Source organism: Sorex fumeus, unplaced genomic scaffold (assembly GCF_029834395.1).
Source record: "Sorex fumeus unplaced genomic scaffold, SorFum_2.1 ptg000061l, whole genome shotgun sequence".
NCBI classification, from domain to species: Eukaryota; Metazoa; Chordata; class Mammalia; order Eulipotyphla; family Soricidae; genus Sorex; species Sorex fumeus.
In genome coordinates, this window is record NW_026606118.1 from 34383383 (window position 1) to 34400058 (window position 16676).

A 16676-nucleotide genomic window follows, 5' to 3' on the forward strand; every position below is an offset into this window, starting at 1 on the left:
AAAAATAGTTTTTAAATATCTTACAAAATCCACAGTGACAAATAGTTTAAAATTCTGCACTGCACAGGAAAATCAGGATGGTAGAGGCTGTTGTTCTTGCAATCGTTAAACAACAATAACAAAGTCCTTTCATTGAGCTTGCCTTATTATAGATGCTACTGGTTGCTATATAAATTGGGAGAAGAGAACGCCTTTGTTTCCATTTTTCTTTTTTGCTGGTTTTTTTTTTTTGGGGGGGGGAATCACACCTGGCGATGTACAGGGGTTACTCCTGGCTCTGCACTCAGGAATTACCCGTGGCGGTGCTCAGGGGACCATATGGGATGCTGGGAATCGAACCCGGGTTGTCCGCGTGGAAGGCAAACGCCTTACCCGCTGTGCTATTGCTCCAGCCCCTGTTTCCGTTCTTTTTATTTTAATTTGTTCTCACCTTTTCCTCCCTTTTTCACTATATCCCAGAGCCAAGAAGAATTTTTTGGATTTTAGCTGAGACATACTGCAGGTGCTGTGAGTGAATTGTAGGGCATTTGGAAGCCACAGATTATTTTCGGTAAAATTCCCATCTGAATTAGTTGAGTTTAGAAACAGATTAGCAGTATGATTTCTTTAAAGGTTAGATGGAGAGCAGTCATGCTTAAAATATAAGCCAAGGTTGAGGTTCAGAACAAGTAAAATTTGGCCATCTAAAGTTGATGAATTTAGAGATTTCCCAAGCCATTTTACCCATTTTAGATGAAGTATCAATGTCGGAGTTGAAATAGCTTCACTAAGGTCTTAGAACATTTTTGGGGATAATAATTTCAATTTATTTTTCAAAGTCTTTGTATGAGACAGAATACTTGTGTTGCATGTATGTAGAAACATAGACACAATATAATCTTACAAAGAGTTTATTATAAAATTATGCATTTTGAACAGCATGGAATGGCTTTATACGTGGAGTATCCTTTTCTGCTGAGCAAGGAGTCCCTCAATGTAAGGACTTAAATAAGTGTGTGTGTGTATTTTCATTTGAAAATTACTGTATATTCTCTTTCTAAGGCTCAAAATGGGAAAAGAAACTTTTTAATTTTACAAAAGTTTGAATTTGCAGATCTTGAATTTTACACCGTGAGGGAGTTGATAGGATTTATACTGATTGTACTAGTATTTACCAAGGCAAAATAATTTTCTGGAAAACTAAAGTTTGAGGAGGATAACTATAAGGTTAAGTAAATTATTAGACTTGCTACTTAGGTCATTAGCTGTAAGATTTTTATATATTTGCTTCCACATTTACTTAGGTGGACTAAGGTAGTCTATAGGCTTATGGTTACCCTCCCTTGCAACTCCAAAACAGGACAAGGTTATTGCTATTGCCGTATTCACTGTCCGAGTTACTTCTTCTGGTGTCTTTCCCAGAGATGGGTTCACTTCCATGATATCTAATCCTGAGAGGAGTCCTAGGATAGTAAATAGAAATAAGGTGATGTATTAAATAGTTGGCATTTTTAAATGGGTACAAGTTAAATCAAATATCCAGGAGAGAAGGTAACTAACAGAGAACACATTAGTGCATTATATGATGAGCACTCTGGAATTGTCAACTGTGGCTTGACTTCCATATCAGGGAGGTATGAATATGTGTTGACCAAGTGTATAATGACTTTTTTGGTGGGGAGTATGGGGCCACACACCTGGCTCTGCAAGCAGGAATTATGCCTGGTGGTGCTTCAAGGGGGGGAGGGGTGGACCATATGGGTGCTAGGGATCAAACCCAGGTCGGCCAGGTGTAAAGCAAGGACCCTGCCCCAGCCCCTATACTGACTTCTTTAACTAGTCAATTTTTTTATTTGTTGGAAGATTGTTTTTTTCCATTTTAAATGAACATTTTTGTTTTTTAATTTTTAACTACACAAAACTCCGGGGCCCCTTGGAGGGGAGCGGGTTGAGCTTTCCTCCCCGCCCCGACCAGGAGTCCGGCAGCCGAAGACCTCCAGGACCAGCCACCACCATGCTGAGACCACTCTCCGCACACATGAAGGTACTGGCAGAGGGACAAAGTCACGTGGGTTCTGGGGCTGAGATCTCCAAGCCTACTCGAATTTGGGCCGAGCATCCTCCACCTAGATCCTCCAAATTCCAGTAGGCGGGGTCACACCCACCAACTGGCCCCCTGGCGCCGTGTAATCCTATCAGCGGCCAAGACTCAGAGACTATAAAAACCAGTTCCCGGAACCGCGCGGCCTCATTCCGCGCGATATCTTATTATGACATCTTATTATCTCATTCCTACTTTGGACAAACTGGCAGGCTACCGAATGTAGCCTGCCCACACGGCAGAGTCTGGCAAACTCCCCGTGGCGTAGCCAATATGACAAATACCAGTAACAATGATGGGTCTCGTTCTCCTAAAGAGCCTTGAATATAATCTCAGGGCTAGGATGAAGGAGACGTTACTGGGGCCTGCTTGAGGCAATCGACGAATAACAGGATGATTTGTGATTGTGAATTTTTAACTAATCACCATGAATTACAAAATTATTCATGATCGGGTTTCAGGCCACTCAGATGTTTACCCACCTGTTTTGCAAACTTCTTCTGTGATATAGAGACCTTCTCTGAACGTTAGACCTCCCGGGACTGGAGTACCAGTAGCTGGTGTGAAAAATGGGTCCAGTCCATCAACATCAAAGCTCAGATGAATTGGTCTTTTCTTTCTTTTAAGAGATATGAAAGCAATTCAATTTAAAGACGGTGGTTTAATATTTAGTAAATAAATACAATTCTTATTTTATAAATGGTAACAACTCAGTGAAATTCTGACTTGACTGAAGCCCTTAATATTGACTGACTACTGTCAGTAATAGCTCTTAATAGATTTTTTTTTGGCTTTTCGGGTTACACCTGGCCATACACAGGGGTTACTCCTGGCTTTGCACTCAGGAATTAGAACTGGCAGTGCTCAGGGGGCCATATGGGATGCTTGAAATCAATCCAGGTCGGCCTCATGCAATGCAACGCCCTACCCGCTGTGCTATTGCTTCAGCCCCAGTAATAGTTCTTTTAAGTAATATCCATGTAAACACCTGCACACAAATGCACAGAAGTACATACCTTCCCAGTAGGTAACTGAGTGTTTCTTCCATCACTTTGCCAATTCCCAGTCTGTCCACTTCAGTCATCGAATAGAATTTAATACCAAGAGTTTTCAAAATATAGCTATGAAAGGGGATATATTAAGATAATCTATAATTAGTAAGGAGGCTGATTCTGTGTCCTGATTCCTTTTAAAGAAAGTTCAAGTTTATATTAGCTTCTAGGAACTATTTGTGTTTATGTATATTTTTAATAGCAAATCAATTAAGATTTTTTAAGTCATTTTAAGTACATAGCTATATGTCCCAAGCACAAACTCCACAGCACTGAAAACTAACATTAAGCCACAACCACCCAAACTTTGTAATTCGCCTGTCAAGGAGGCTGGCAGGTAGACACACAATGGGGGGTGGGGGGAAGGGTGGCAGGAGGGAAACTGAGGACATTGGTGGTGGGAAATGTACACAGGTGAAGGGATGGATGTTACAGCGCTGTATGACTGAAACCCGATCATGATCTTCTTTATAACTGTATCTCACAGTGACTCAATTTAAAAAAAAAGGTGGCAGGCAGTGGGGAGGGGGCAAAGGGGAGTGGGTGCCAAGGGGGACTGAAGGGAAGTAATATGAGGACACTGGTGGAGGGAAGTTGATACTGGTGTTATAATTGGTGTTGAAATATTACATGCTCCAAACTCAACTATAAACAACTTTGTAAGTTATGGTTCTTTAACTGAAAAAAAAAATTACTTAAAGTAAATCACTTTAGGGGCCAAGGAAATAGATCAAAGGGTTGAAACACATGCCTCCCAACACAAAACTTGATGTGGGATCCCTGACAACATATGTCTTGCCCTGTCACCAGCAGTTTTGTCCCTGGTGGTCGCCATCACTGCCAGGACCAAGCAGCACAGGGTCCCTGGAGACATGAGCTCTGACCCTTCAGGCCTGCACCGCCAAGCTGAACACTACTAGGAATGGTCTCTGGGCACCAATGAAAGGCCCTTTCAAATTATCTGAATACCTGCATACACATGTTTGCACTGTCTGTAAATTTATTTGTTATGTGTATTCAATAATATTAAATGGATTTTAAAAGATTTATAAGTTGGTGTTTAAAATAATTTTCTCTTCTCTATTTGACTCACATAAGTAAGCTGAACACTCAAAAGGATAGAGATGAAGGTAAATCACATCAAGAGAGAAACTTACTGTTCTCCAGGGTCCACATCTCTCAGGCCAATATACACGATATCTTTGGCAGTTATGCAGGGAGTCACCCAGGAGAATCCTGGTATATCAGGGATCTAAAATTGCAATATTTCCATTTGGTTATATATGTTCCTTTTGAGGAAATCTATTGAAAGTCAAGGGCATTGGTTTAATTGCATATATCTTATACTTAGAACCTAAAAATTGAGGAAATTGTTAAGATACAAGAAAAATTAACACTTGAATATCTGCCTCTCCCCCTGATGTCTTTAATTGCTTTGGGCATATTAAGGGATGAATCCTGGCTCTGTGTTCAGGGATCACTACTGGCGGGGCTCTGGGGATTATATTTTGGGGTGCCAGGGATCAAATACAGGTTAGTCAAGTATGAGACAAGCGCCATAGCTGATGTAATATCTTACTGGTCTCCAAAATTTTTTTTTTTATCCTAGAATTAACTATCACTGACGTCCCGTTATTCATCGATTTGCTCAATGCCCGTCACATCTGCATTTGTCCTAGCCCTGAGATTTTAGCAGCTTCTCCTTAGTAGTCCTTCCCAATGGTGCCACATTGGAAGCTCTTTCAGGGTCAGGAGAATGAGACACATAATTGTTACTGCTTTTGGCATATCGAATACACCACAGAAACTTGCCAGGCTCTGCCATGTGGGTAGGATACTCTCAGTAGCTTGCCGGGTTCTCTGAGAAAGAGGACTAAACTATAGGGGGCTTTGTTTTATAGTCTCTGTATCTTGGCCATTGATGGGATTTCATGGCGCCAGGGACAGTTTTAACTAGAATTAACTGTCACTGTCACTGTCCTCCCGTTGTTCATCGATTTTCTCGAGCGGACCCAGTAACGTCTCCATCATGAGACTTGTTACTGTGTTTGGCATACCAAATACGTCATGGGTAGCTTGCCAGGCTCTGCCGTGCGGGCAAGATACTCTCGGTAGCTTGCCGGGCTCTCCGAGAGGGGCAGAGGAATCGAACTCGGGTCGGTCATGTTGGTTGCGTGCAAGGCAACCACCCTGCCGCTGTGCTATCACTCCAGCCCTAACTAGAATTAACTAATACTCAAAATGCTGTTTTGAATCATAAACCTCACTGGTTCTTGACATTGTCTAGACTTGCATCTAAAACATTGTAAAATCATTTTCGGTATGCATTAGTTTTTTGTAAAAAACTGTTTAGATATAGACTTCATACCATACTTTCAGTTTTTGTATTCATAAAACATACCAGCAATGCTCAGGGGTGACTCCTGTCTCTTCATTCAGAGATCACTCCTGGTGATCTCATGAGGGACCAGATGGGGATGGAACCCAGGTCAGATTTATGCAAGGCAACTATCCTATCCTTTGGACTATCTCCCCAACCCCAATAATAGATTTATTTAAAAAAATTAAGATGGAAAAATAAATGAAATCAGTTGGTAAGTTAGTAAGAAGGAAGTAGAGAATCTCAGCACCTTTATCATACAATCTTATGCTTTTTTGGATGCAGAGGAATTATTGGAGACTAGATTATTTCCAAATAAGATAGTGTGGGTTTTCCTTTTGTTTGTTTGGGTTTTGTTTTGTTTCACTTTGTTTTTGTCTGGGGGTGTAGGGGGTGTGGGGCTGCCCAGCAGTTTTAAAAACCAATAGGGCTATACCTATTGGTTCTCCAGAAGCCATGATGATTGGGGATTGGACCCAGAGCCCTGTGTATGCAAGGCATGTGCCCCCACCTTTGAATTATCACCCTGACTTAAACACAAGATTTCTTTCTTCCCTCCCACCTCCTGAATTTGCGTTAATAATTATTTAGTAGAACAGCAACTAGTCCTTTACCTTGCCCTTTAGTTCCTTCAGGAGGAAAGACACGGGTTGTCCATGCAAGTTACCACTTGATGTTGTCTGTGGAGTGTTGATATCTGTGTGAGCATCCACCCAAATTACACAGAGATCCGAGTGGACCTTGGCATGGCCAGAGATGCTTCCAATCGCCAAACTTTGGGGGATAAAATTATGTACACTCATCAGGTTTCCAATATTATATGCATCACATTAACTCAATTCCTATTTATGTCAAATTGACCAACATTTCCCATAAGATTTAAATTAGACATGTTAACAAAACAATTTTAACAAAGATTAAATACAGCTTACACTTAATCCTAACAATGTCTACTTTCATAGAGAGCATTACGGAAATGAAAGGATAGGTTTCTAAACTACCTAATAAAACTGCGAATTATAGTTTCATCAACAATTAAACATTGTTTTGAAGTACCAATCACACAAGAAATACATTAGCATGAGACATGAATCTAATTTCAGGATTAGTTTGGCTAATTCTTTTTACACTCATCTTCCTTAGGAGATACATAATTCTACCAAGTGAATTCTGACAGGTTTCTTCCATTTTTCTTAAACTAGAGGGCACCATACAGAAGTATACAACCTCTGCTCTGCCAGTGTATGCTAAGGACTCACTCTCTCTTTCCAGTGTTCTCCTTGAACTTTGCTCTCCTTCCATACTGTTGAGAACTCACTCTGACCTAATACAGAACCTCAGAGTTCATTCTAAAGGCTTCATGGCCCAGAGAATTTGTCAGAATGGAACAGCTGTGGAATATTTTACACAGCAATGAAAAGTATCTCTCACCCATCGCTGTTTGTGTATCATAAATGTTTAAATTCTTAGAGTAGAGGTAATTGTGCCCTGATGTTCAGGAATTAATGATTAAACTCTACAGTTGTTTTCCCTTCAGGTGTTTTGCATTTTGATATCACTCATTAAACTGCCAATTGCAAGTTTTTTCTACTTAAAAAGAAAGCAAGCCTCAATTTCTCACTTGCAATTTGGTTACAGAAGCCCTGTTATATTGTATTTAGAGTAGAAAACTCAAGGAGTTAAAGAAAACCAAATTGTCTTGAAGAATCATAGATAAGCTAAGAATGTCTCAATTTCCCATTTATTTAGAAATATCAACCTTTAATGTTTATAATTTTTGGTCCAATCATAATCTAGAAAATTATCTGGGAGCTCTAAAGTAAATATTTAAAAGGTGAATGCACAAAAATAGTTTTCTACATTTTTCTAAATGATGAAAAAAATTGGGATGGGGTAAACTTCTGGGCCACACCTGGAGTGCTCAGGGGCTACTCATGGCTCTGTGCTCAGAGATTAGGGAATTGAATCAAAGTCAGCCTTACGCAAAGCAAGTGCCTTAAACCCTGCTTATACAGTGATGAAAATTAGAAAATTACTTGAATATCTGACATTGTCTATGCCACACAGTGGTATAAAACTTTGATGAAAATTTATGAAACTGTTTTTGATTTTTGGACCACACCTGGCCACCTGGCTTTGCTTAGGGCTTACTCCTGGCTCTGTGCTCAGGGGTCACTTCTGGTGGGTTCAGGGGACCATATGAGATGCCATGGATCAAACCCAGCCTGGCCTCATGCAAGGCAAATGCTCCACCCACTGTTTTTGTTTGTTTTTTTGGGGGGGGGAGGGGTGCGGGAGGATAGCCATTAGTGCTCAGAGCTTAATCCTGAGTCTGCACTTCGAGATCACTTTTGGAGAGAACTGGGAGACCACATTGGGTGCTGGGGAACAAGTACCAGTTTGCCCATTGCAAGGCAAACACCCTACTCTCTGTACTCTTTACAGTCCCAAATTTAATCAACAATAAAAAATTATTGTATGTAGCACAAAGTAATATGAAAATTCATACTCCAGATTAAGAGCAACCCATACACAAAATTGTTAAAATCATACACAAGGAAAAACTATGGTAGGAAAAATATATGCCAGATTTTCAGTTCTTGCTCAAATAATTATTAGGAAACTTCATTGCAGTTTTTTAATATGTATTTTTGTATACTATTGTTGGAAATGAAGCAAAATAAACTAAGAATATCCTCATTTCCTATTTAGAAATTTCATTCTTTGATGGACATTTTACTGGAATCTATTCATATGTTATCTTTTTTTCTGGAATAGTTGATATTGTGGGACTTTAAAATGGAGCTAAGTCTGTTTTTCAAAAAATGAAGCAGTAACAAGTAACATTTAAAAAGTGAGAAAGTATGCTTTAAATATTGATCAAATCTTTCACTCAATTCTCTCTCTCTCCCTCTCTCCCTCTCTCTCCCTCTCTCTCTCTCTCTCTCTCTCTCTCTCTCTCTCTCTCTCTCTCTCTCTCTCTTTCTCTCTCCTCATAAATTCTGGTTGGACTTCCATTTTGTCATTTGTGACATAGTCCCAAAGAGACAACCATTCAGCCAGACCTGTGGTCTCCTCCCAGTACCAGGCTGATCCTTCCATTCTTCTTGACATCTGTCACCACACCGGCCAGCTGCTCATTGGCTTTGCCCACAGATCTTGGGAATTTCACGATTTGAAAGGGCGTATCATTAGGGACATCAGCGAAGGGCAGATTTCCATAATCTTTCACATCACACTCTATAATTAAAATTAAGAGTATCAGGTTATAAAATGTATATGATATATACATATATACTGCACAGTAGATATAAAATATAATATATACATATATTGACAAAGCCATCTGAGTGTGATTTATAAAATGAGTGCACTTTCTAAAATGTGAGCGAAGAAAGCCTCGAAGACTTTGTCGTAACTAAATGCCATCAAGGTGAAACTATGTCTACTTTTTCACAAACCATCTAGCAATGCACACTGATGCTGCCTTCTTGTATACCAGGTTCTCAGAAAACACTTCCTGGTGGACCCAGTTAGTTTAAATACTATTACAGCCATGGTAGTCTTTCCCTTTGGAACTAATGAACAATGTCACTTTGTTTCTATATTAGTGGCCAAAATTCCTAAGAACTTCCTAAAAATTCTATATGAGATCAGTTCACTGTTTTGAATGAACTAGTCATTGAGCATTTTTTTTATTACCGCTCCTTGTGTTTCTATAATTCATTAACATCTTTAAGACATTTAACCAAAGAGCAGTGTTGTGGCAAGCCTTCTGTTCCATATTGGGTTTTTTAAAAAACACATATTGGGTTTTTTTTTGAAGTAATTATTACTTGCTAAAATTCACCAATTTTAAGTATACAGGTCAACGAATTTTAAAAATATTGAGTCTTGCAGCCATCAGCCTGATCAAGATTTAGAACATGTATGTTGACCCCTATTGGATAACATTGAATTGTCCTTGTTCCTCCCTCAGGGAGCTTAGGTTTATTGAGTTACTTTCACAACAGTGCACCTGAGGCACAACCAATTACATCTGTCACTGTCACTGTCACTCTCCTCCCGTTGTTCATCGATTTGCTCGAGCAGGCCCAGTAACTTCTCCATTTTGAGACTTGTTGTTACTGTGTTTGGCATACTGAATACGTCACAGGTAGCTTGCCAGGCTTTGCCTTGCGGGTGAGAGACTCTCAGTAGCTTGCTGGGCTCTCCGAGAGGGGTGGAGGAATCGAACCCGGCTCGGCCGGGCTGGCTGCATGCAAGGCAAATGCCCTACCACTGTGCTATTGCTCCAGCATCAAGCACTAATAATCCTATATTGCTTTTCTCTTTCCTTTTTGTCACTTGCATGGTTTAGCAATATTCTTTTTCTATAGACACAGGAAGACAGTTCGTGCTATACTTTGTAACACGGAAGTTAATTGACTCCAAATAATATTTACTCCTGGGCATCTATATTTACTTGACTTAAGCCTCAGTTGCCCTTAGTTCCTAGTGCTCCAAAAGCAGGGTCCCGATGAAGGAACCTGATGGATCCAGAGCAAGCTGTAAGCTACCCTGGCATCAGAAGGGGACAAATTAATTGCCATAAGTATAATAAGTTAAGAGAGCGGTCATGGAACAAACTCTGTCATGACCCAAAAAGAAGTAACTATTCAGTCAAGGTCAAGTTCGGGACCTTGATGGGTTAGGAAAGACTAACCTGGCCTGAGGGGGATATGCAGCAAGTTGTCCCCAGGAAGAGCCGTCCTTTAAGCTTAGTATATCTCTGAGTTCATACAAAATGACTAGAAATACTATAAGAAGTAAATTTACTATGATTGTTTAAATGATTACCAGCTGAGTAAAGGAGTAAAGGAGAAAGAAAGATACCCTAGATGGAATCCCACCCTTAAGTGGATCTCCTAGTAATCTGGAGATTTTGTCTTTGAGTTAATCTCCCAGAAATTCCCTAGAAGGAGTGGCTTAACTCTGTGTGTTGTTATGACAATGTTCAACCCCACGTACATGTACCCCCAACTTTCATGATTTCTACCTAACTATGTTGTAAGGGGAGAGTGGGAACTCTGAGGAAGAGAGAGAGGAACTAGGAGGACTAAGATGAGGATGAGGAGGAAGGAACTATGATGACTGGGACTATGACCAAAACAATGACTATAATTGTGCTGTAAGGGAGAGATCAGATGACGCTGAGGAGGAGAGAGAAATAAACTGACTACCAGAAAGCCCCAGTCCCTGTTTCTGTTTCCCCAATCCTTCACCCATCACCTTGGGCAGGCCAGGGGAATGGTTCTCGGCTAGTGAACTCTCGTGCCCCTTGTGCGTACCCACGATTTTCTTTTGGAAACTCACTGACCCCCACATTTTCTTGTGCCTCTTTGCAGACAGTCCCCTTATCTCCTCTGCCAGGCAACTGTTGATTTGATTGGTTATTATGTTTGTGTCTTTTCTAGATAAAATATGCAGTCTTTTTTCTTCTAGCTTCATTTGCTTGCAAATTGTTCTAAAGATTCATCCATGTTCTTGCCTGTGTTTCTTTTTTTAATTGTTGAATACTACTCACACACAAGCACCACTTTTTAGTTATTCATTCACCACTTAATAGGCATTTTTAGTTTCCTCATTTTGTGTTATTGAAAATATTGCTACTGGTGGCCAGAGCAGTGCGCAGGGTGTTTGCCTTGCACGTGGCAACCCAGGTACAATCGGCATCCAATATGGACTCCCAAGCACCACCAGGAATAATCCCGGAGTACAAAGCCAGGAGTAATCTCTGAGTATCTCTGGGTGTGGCCCCAAAAACAAAATAGATTCATGTAATATAATATAGATGTATATTGCTACAAATATTCAAGTGTACATCTTTGTAGGTTAATGTTTTTACTTATTTTTGGTAAATACCTAGGAGTGTATTTGCTGGGTATTCTTTTTCTTTTGGAAGGAACAAAATGTCTCATTGATAACTATGCAGGGATGTCCGTACACAAGGACCTGCAAGAGGCCACCACTATACCGGAGACCCCCCCCACACACACACACACACTACTGGGGTTGCAGCCGTGAGATGATCCTGGCAGAGCCCTGTCACACAGGCTGCCTGTCTGGTCACCTGTTTCCCCTCTGCCAATTGTGCTGGGGCAGGAAGAGGCAGAGAGCGGTCCTGGGATGTTGAATCTTGAGGCTTGCAGTAGTTTCCTGCCCTCTGAGGGACTGGCACTGGGCCCAGGAGTGAGCAGCCTGAGGCTGAGTCAGGGGACGGGGGAGGGAGACGGCAGTTGCTTCAGACCCTGAGCAGAAAACCTGAGTGATCTTACAGGAACATCAGCCTGCAGATCTGGTGATCTGGGAAATGTGTGTGTATTTAAAATGCTGCCAACGTGATTTACATAGTGACTATCTTGCACATTTTCTGCAGGAATAAATGAAGAGTGCTCCATACCCAGTACAAAACTTTACCAGGACATAAAAAAATACAAATACATAAAGAGATTTTCTTAGCCTAGCATTTTTCATTTGCATGTTACGTATGTGTTTATACCCATATATACATACTACGTAAAAACTAAACACTGTCATTATTAGATTTCATTTATTTCCTTTTACATAGTGGTCTCTTTGCAAACCAGAGTAAGACCTTAGGAAAAAAAGAAAAAGCACAAGAAACAAAATTTAGCTGATCGTATTTTAACTTAAACATTACCAAGATCTTGGGACCAGAGAGACAGCACAGAAGGTAAGTCACTTGCCTTTCACATGGCCAACCCATGTTCAATCCCCAGCACCCCATATGGTCCCTCCAGCCCCACTGTTCCCTCTAATTTCAGAAGTGATCCCTGAACTTAGAACCAGAAGTAAGCTCTGAGCACAGCTGAGCATGGCCCATCAAACAAAACAAAACAAATTACCTAGATCTTTAAGTTTCTCAAGCAGGCCACCCCTTCTCAATGCTGCTGGGCCTTCTTCCACTCCTCCTCGTGGCTGAACAATTAAAAATAAAGTAAGTCAGTCATTTTTATGACTAGAAGATGTCCACAATAGTAATTCATTCCAGCACTTTGTCAGTTGAAGAGTCATGCTCATTTTTTTTTTTAGCTTCTACAGAGCCAGGAATTTGCATCCTCTCATGTAATCACAAGAAGATCCATTCGATTACTCCTATGTCAAATGGGAGGATCAGGAATTAGAACAGTAATATAATTGTGCTACAGGAGTCCAGCTAACAAGTAGCAGTGTCTGGTCACAGCTTGGTCCTTGAAATTTCTAAATCCAGATCTTTTCTTTCAGTCCCTCCAAATATTCAGTATTGCAAACACATGTTTTGTACAAGCAAACAGGCAGATGTAGGTACAAACATTTAAAGAAGAAAGATTATGTCGTTGACCAACTAGAAGTTCCCATAAAGAATTTGGATATTGAATTTCAGTGCCAGGACAAGGAGATGTGCTTCAGTGCAGACACACTAGGTAATAACAAACATGATCCACATCACTCTGCTGGTGACAGTGTGCCAGATAAGGCTGCATGGGGCATGTGTCAGCTAGCTGAGTCTCACAACACAGGAAGGTACTCAGAAAAAAAAATAGTGAAAGAAACTTCTGCAAACCAGGGTAAGGGCTTGGAAATAAACCAACAAGCACAAGAAACAAAGAGTGTGGTGTGAGAGGTATCGACAGACCCTCTTAAGAGGTCGGGCTCTTAGTTAAGCTCATCACCTGGGAGCTGAACCACAGACCACAGGGACTGTCCCTCCATTTCAGGCTGTGACCTAATTAAGCGCAATCCCTGAGAATTCCACCCTTGCTGTTTATACATTAGGGGAGCACACCTCTTCCTCCTTGCAGTAAATCATCTCCAGCCTTCTGAAGGCAGGTTAAAGATCGAAAGAAACAATTCTGTCTCTTTGATTCTGTTTTAGCAAGGCTTTTAGACACAAAAGTTTATTTCACATTGTCAGATTAGATGATATGCCAAAAGACAAATGTGTATTTCTAGAATTGTGAGTGTGTGTGTGTGTGTGTGTGTGTGTGTGTGTGTTTAAAATGGCGTGTGTGTGTGTGTGGGAGTGGGGGGAAGTCAATATTTCTTTCAAACCAAGCAAATATTTCTTTCCAATTCAAATATACGGATGACCATCCCTGGTGTCAGGCAAATCTTCAGGGTCAGATTCCCAGTTCTAGTAGCCAGGGATATTCTGTCCAAGATACTTTGTCAATTCCTTTTTTCATGCTCCTTTCTCACCATCAAGCACATTCAATGTATTCTTTTAAAAAAAACTCAATAAAAAAACTTCTTCGTTCATATTTGCCCCTGGGCTTGTGTCTGCCTTGTTTTGCCTCGATTCTTTGATTTTTGGACCAACATCTTCTACACAGGTGGCACTATATTTTGAAGTGCAGAGCTGACAATTGCTGTTCAAAATTGTCAAGTTGATAAAACTCTCTTTTCTTTATTTTCTGTCCCTTTTGAACTTTGCAAAAAAAATTTACAGACTTTGAGAAGACACTGTATGTTCTCTAATATACTCTTTTAATTTCCCAGAGTGACTTCTCTATCCCTATTCTTCTCTCCTGCTTTTCAATATTGAGCATTACTCAGGTTTTGCTTTATTTGCCCACTTTGGAAATCAAAGTGTTAGCACTATTGACTTTGAAACTGAATCCCAACCCCTAGTGGTTTCAGATGTAAGATCAGCTGTGGATATAAATTAAAAAAAAAGGCATTAATTCAGGTCATGCGCACACGATTTGGGATCAGACAGTTTGGTCTGGGTTTACACAGTTAAGATTCTTTGTCCTTAAACAAATGATCAAACCTTTCTGAGTCTTGGTTAACTATAAACTAACTATACCGCCTTCTGAATTATTTTGCTGTCACTTCCCTCTCATTGCCTCCCATGGTATAAGAGGGTAAAGCAAAGAGGAGTCCTTTCCAAGGTCCTTTGTAGCCACCTGTGCTTTAAGCCTCTCTTTTGCCTGTGTTTCAAACCTTTATTTCCATTATTGGACAGCTGTGATAGTTGTTTATATGTTTTTTTAATCTTTTATGTTCTACTTTTTTAAATTTTATTTTATAAAGTAGTTCACAATATTTGATTACATTTAATATTCAAACAACAATTCCACCACCATTACACCTTCCCACCACCATATTTCAGATGTTTCCAACCTCCTGCGTATCTGTTAACTTCCTTCCCCCACCCCCTCTACATTATAATTTAGTGTAGAATAAAAAAATCTCTGAATCTTTGTACAGGAAACAATAAGCTTCACTCTCATGGGGCCAAGATTTAATTGGGGAAGAGTTATGGGAGGTAGGATGGATGGTGTTGAAGGAATTGCTGAAAACAGAAAAAGCTTCAGGCTATTATTTCAAAATGTTTTCCCCTCAAAGGGTGATTATCTACCAAAAGCTTTCTACTGAGCCCTTCGGAGCATAGCCTGTTCACTGTTTTCTTCATTCTTTCCTTCCTTCCTTTCTTCCTTCATTTCCTTGTCCTTCCCTCTTTGAATTTTATCCTTCCCTCTTATCATTTTTATCTTGTGGTCTGTTATTTTAATTCTCTTCACTAGAATCTATCCCAAGAATAGGTGAGTGTAGTGTAGAATGTGAGCTGAAGAACTCAACATAAAAGGAAACACTCTGTCAGTCAAATGTCTCTGTGTTCCAAACAACCTTTGAAAGATCTCCCAGGAAAGAGAAGCTGTAATTTTGACAGTAAAATTCAGATGGGCTTTCCAAACTTAGACTTCTCCCAAAATTTGTTTATAGTGAAAAAAAAACAGAAACCAAGTAATATTCAAAACTAACATACTGCCAAGATAGGCAAAAGGAATTCTGAGAAACCTGGAGAAAGTTTCATTTCATAAAATGACAAAATCTCGGTCTTGTTTGTTTTAGTTTTAACCTCCCCCCACACCTTTAAGCACAGACATGCTGAAGTCTAGAGTGTCTGTAATTATATTACATTGCCAGAATGAGTGTGGTGTCCAGGCAGGGAAAAAAGACTATATTTAAATGTTGTTGGCATGTTTTGACAATCTGGGCGTCTCATAAATTAGTCCTTTCAGTCAATAAGCAGTCAGAGTCCTTCTGTTTTTCTTTTTCTAACCCTCAAAAAAGTGAATTCTAGCTACAAAAAGGACTCTAGTTCATGAACTAACACTTTCATGAATCTTTAAGGCTCAAATAATAAGCATCGTTCACAAAATTGCATAAATCAATAATATTTTGTTCATCCAAATTAAAAAGAAAATCTGAAGGTTGCTGCCAATGTATGAAAGTTTCTAGGTAGTAATTATATAACGAACCAAACATGTTTCTTAAAAAGTATCTCTTACTCTTTTTACATACAGTTATACCAAAAGCAAGTTAAGCATAAAAACTTTTTAAAATACATAGCTACAATGCAGAAAAGTTCATTTACATGTAAATAAAAATACATTCTCTTAAAAATTAGAGGAAAATTTTAGATTCAAATAAAATTGGCTGACTAGGAGTCACAATAATAGTAAATATAGTCACTATATTTGTGACTATAATTATACTGGAAAATGTCTAGAAGATTTAAAAATTTACTTAAATATTCCAGGGATCTAGTTAACAAGACATTCATACCTTACTAATTTTACATCTTGAACTTTCTAATACATTCCAGCAGCAATTCAAATCCAGGCTTTTTACTCACTTGTCCCTTTGAGAAAGGAGCTCCAATGATTCCTATGGATTTTGTTTTGGAACTCATGTTCTGACACTTCTTGTCTCTGTACCTGAGTTCTCCAGTCAGTTACCACTCTCTGAAGCCCTCAGTAACAGAGGGCACCTATATTTTCCACTTATAATTGAGCTAAATCTGTTTATCCAATGAGGAAGATTGGCTCCACCTACTGAGCTAAAGTATGACAGTCAACGAGAAGACTTGCAACTTCTTTATATGTGAAATAATCAGGAGTCCTCCCAGTCTAGATTTCTAATTAAGAAGTCTATTCATTCTCCAAGTTCAAACAACAGATGACACAAATCTTTAATTACAACATTGATTTTCCAAAGTAACAATGTTTTCTGCACATTATTAATTCATCAAAACCATGTATGCGGGTCCACGGCTGGGGCTGTGCAAACTCAGGGCAGAACACTTACCTCCTTCACAATTTTAAGTCTTCCG

At 39.7% G+C, this 16676-nt stretch overlaps 1 protein-coding gene across 1 annotated transcript; it reads right to left on the reverse strand.

Moving 5' to 3' along the window:
- Positions 1 to 874: 874 nt before the first annotated feature.
- On the reverse strand, positions 875 to 16343 carry ARG1 (arginase 1). Its single transcript, XM_056126303.1, has 8 exons — positions 16200 to 16343; positions 12421 to 12493; positions 8578 to 8752; positions 6127 to 6286; positions 4290 to 4384; positions 3097 to 3201; positions 2563 to 2699; positions 875 to 1442 (listed from the first exon to the last, which is right to left on the reverse strand). The coding sequence occupies exons 1-8, from the start codon at positions 16254 to 16256 to the stop codon at positions 1276 to 1278; spliced, it is 969 nt and encodes a 322-aa protein (XP_055982278.1). The 5' UTR covers positions 16257 to 16343; the 3' UTR covers positions 875 to 1275.
- Positions 16344 to 16676: the final 333 nt, after the last annotated feature.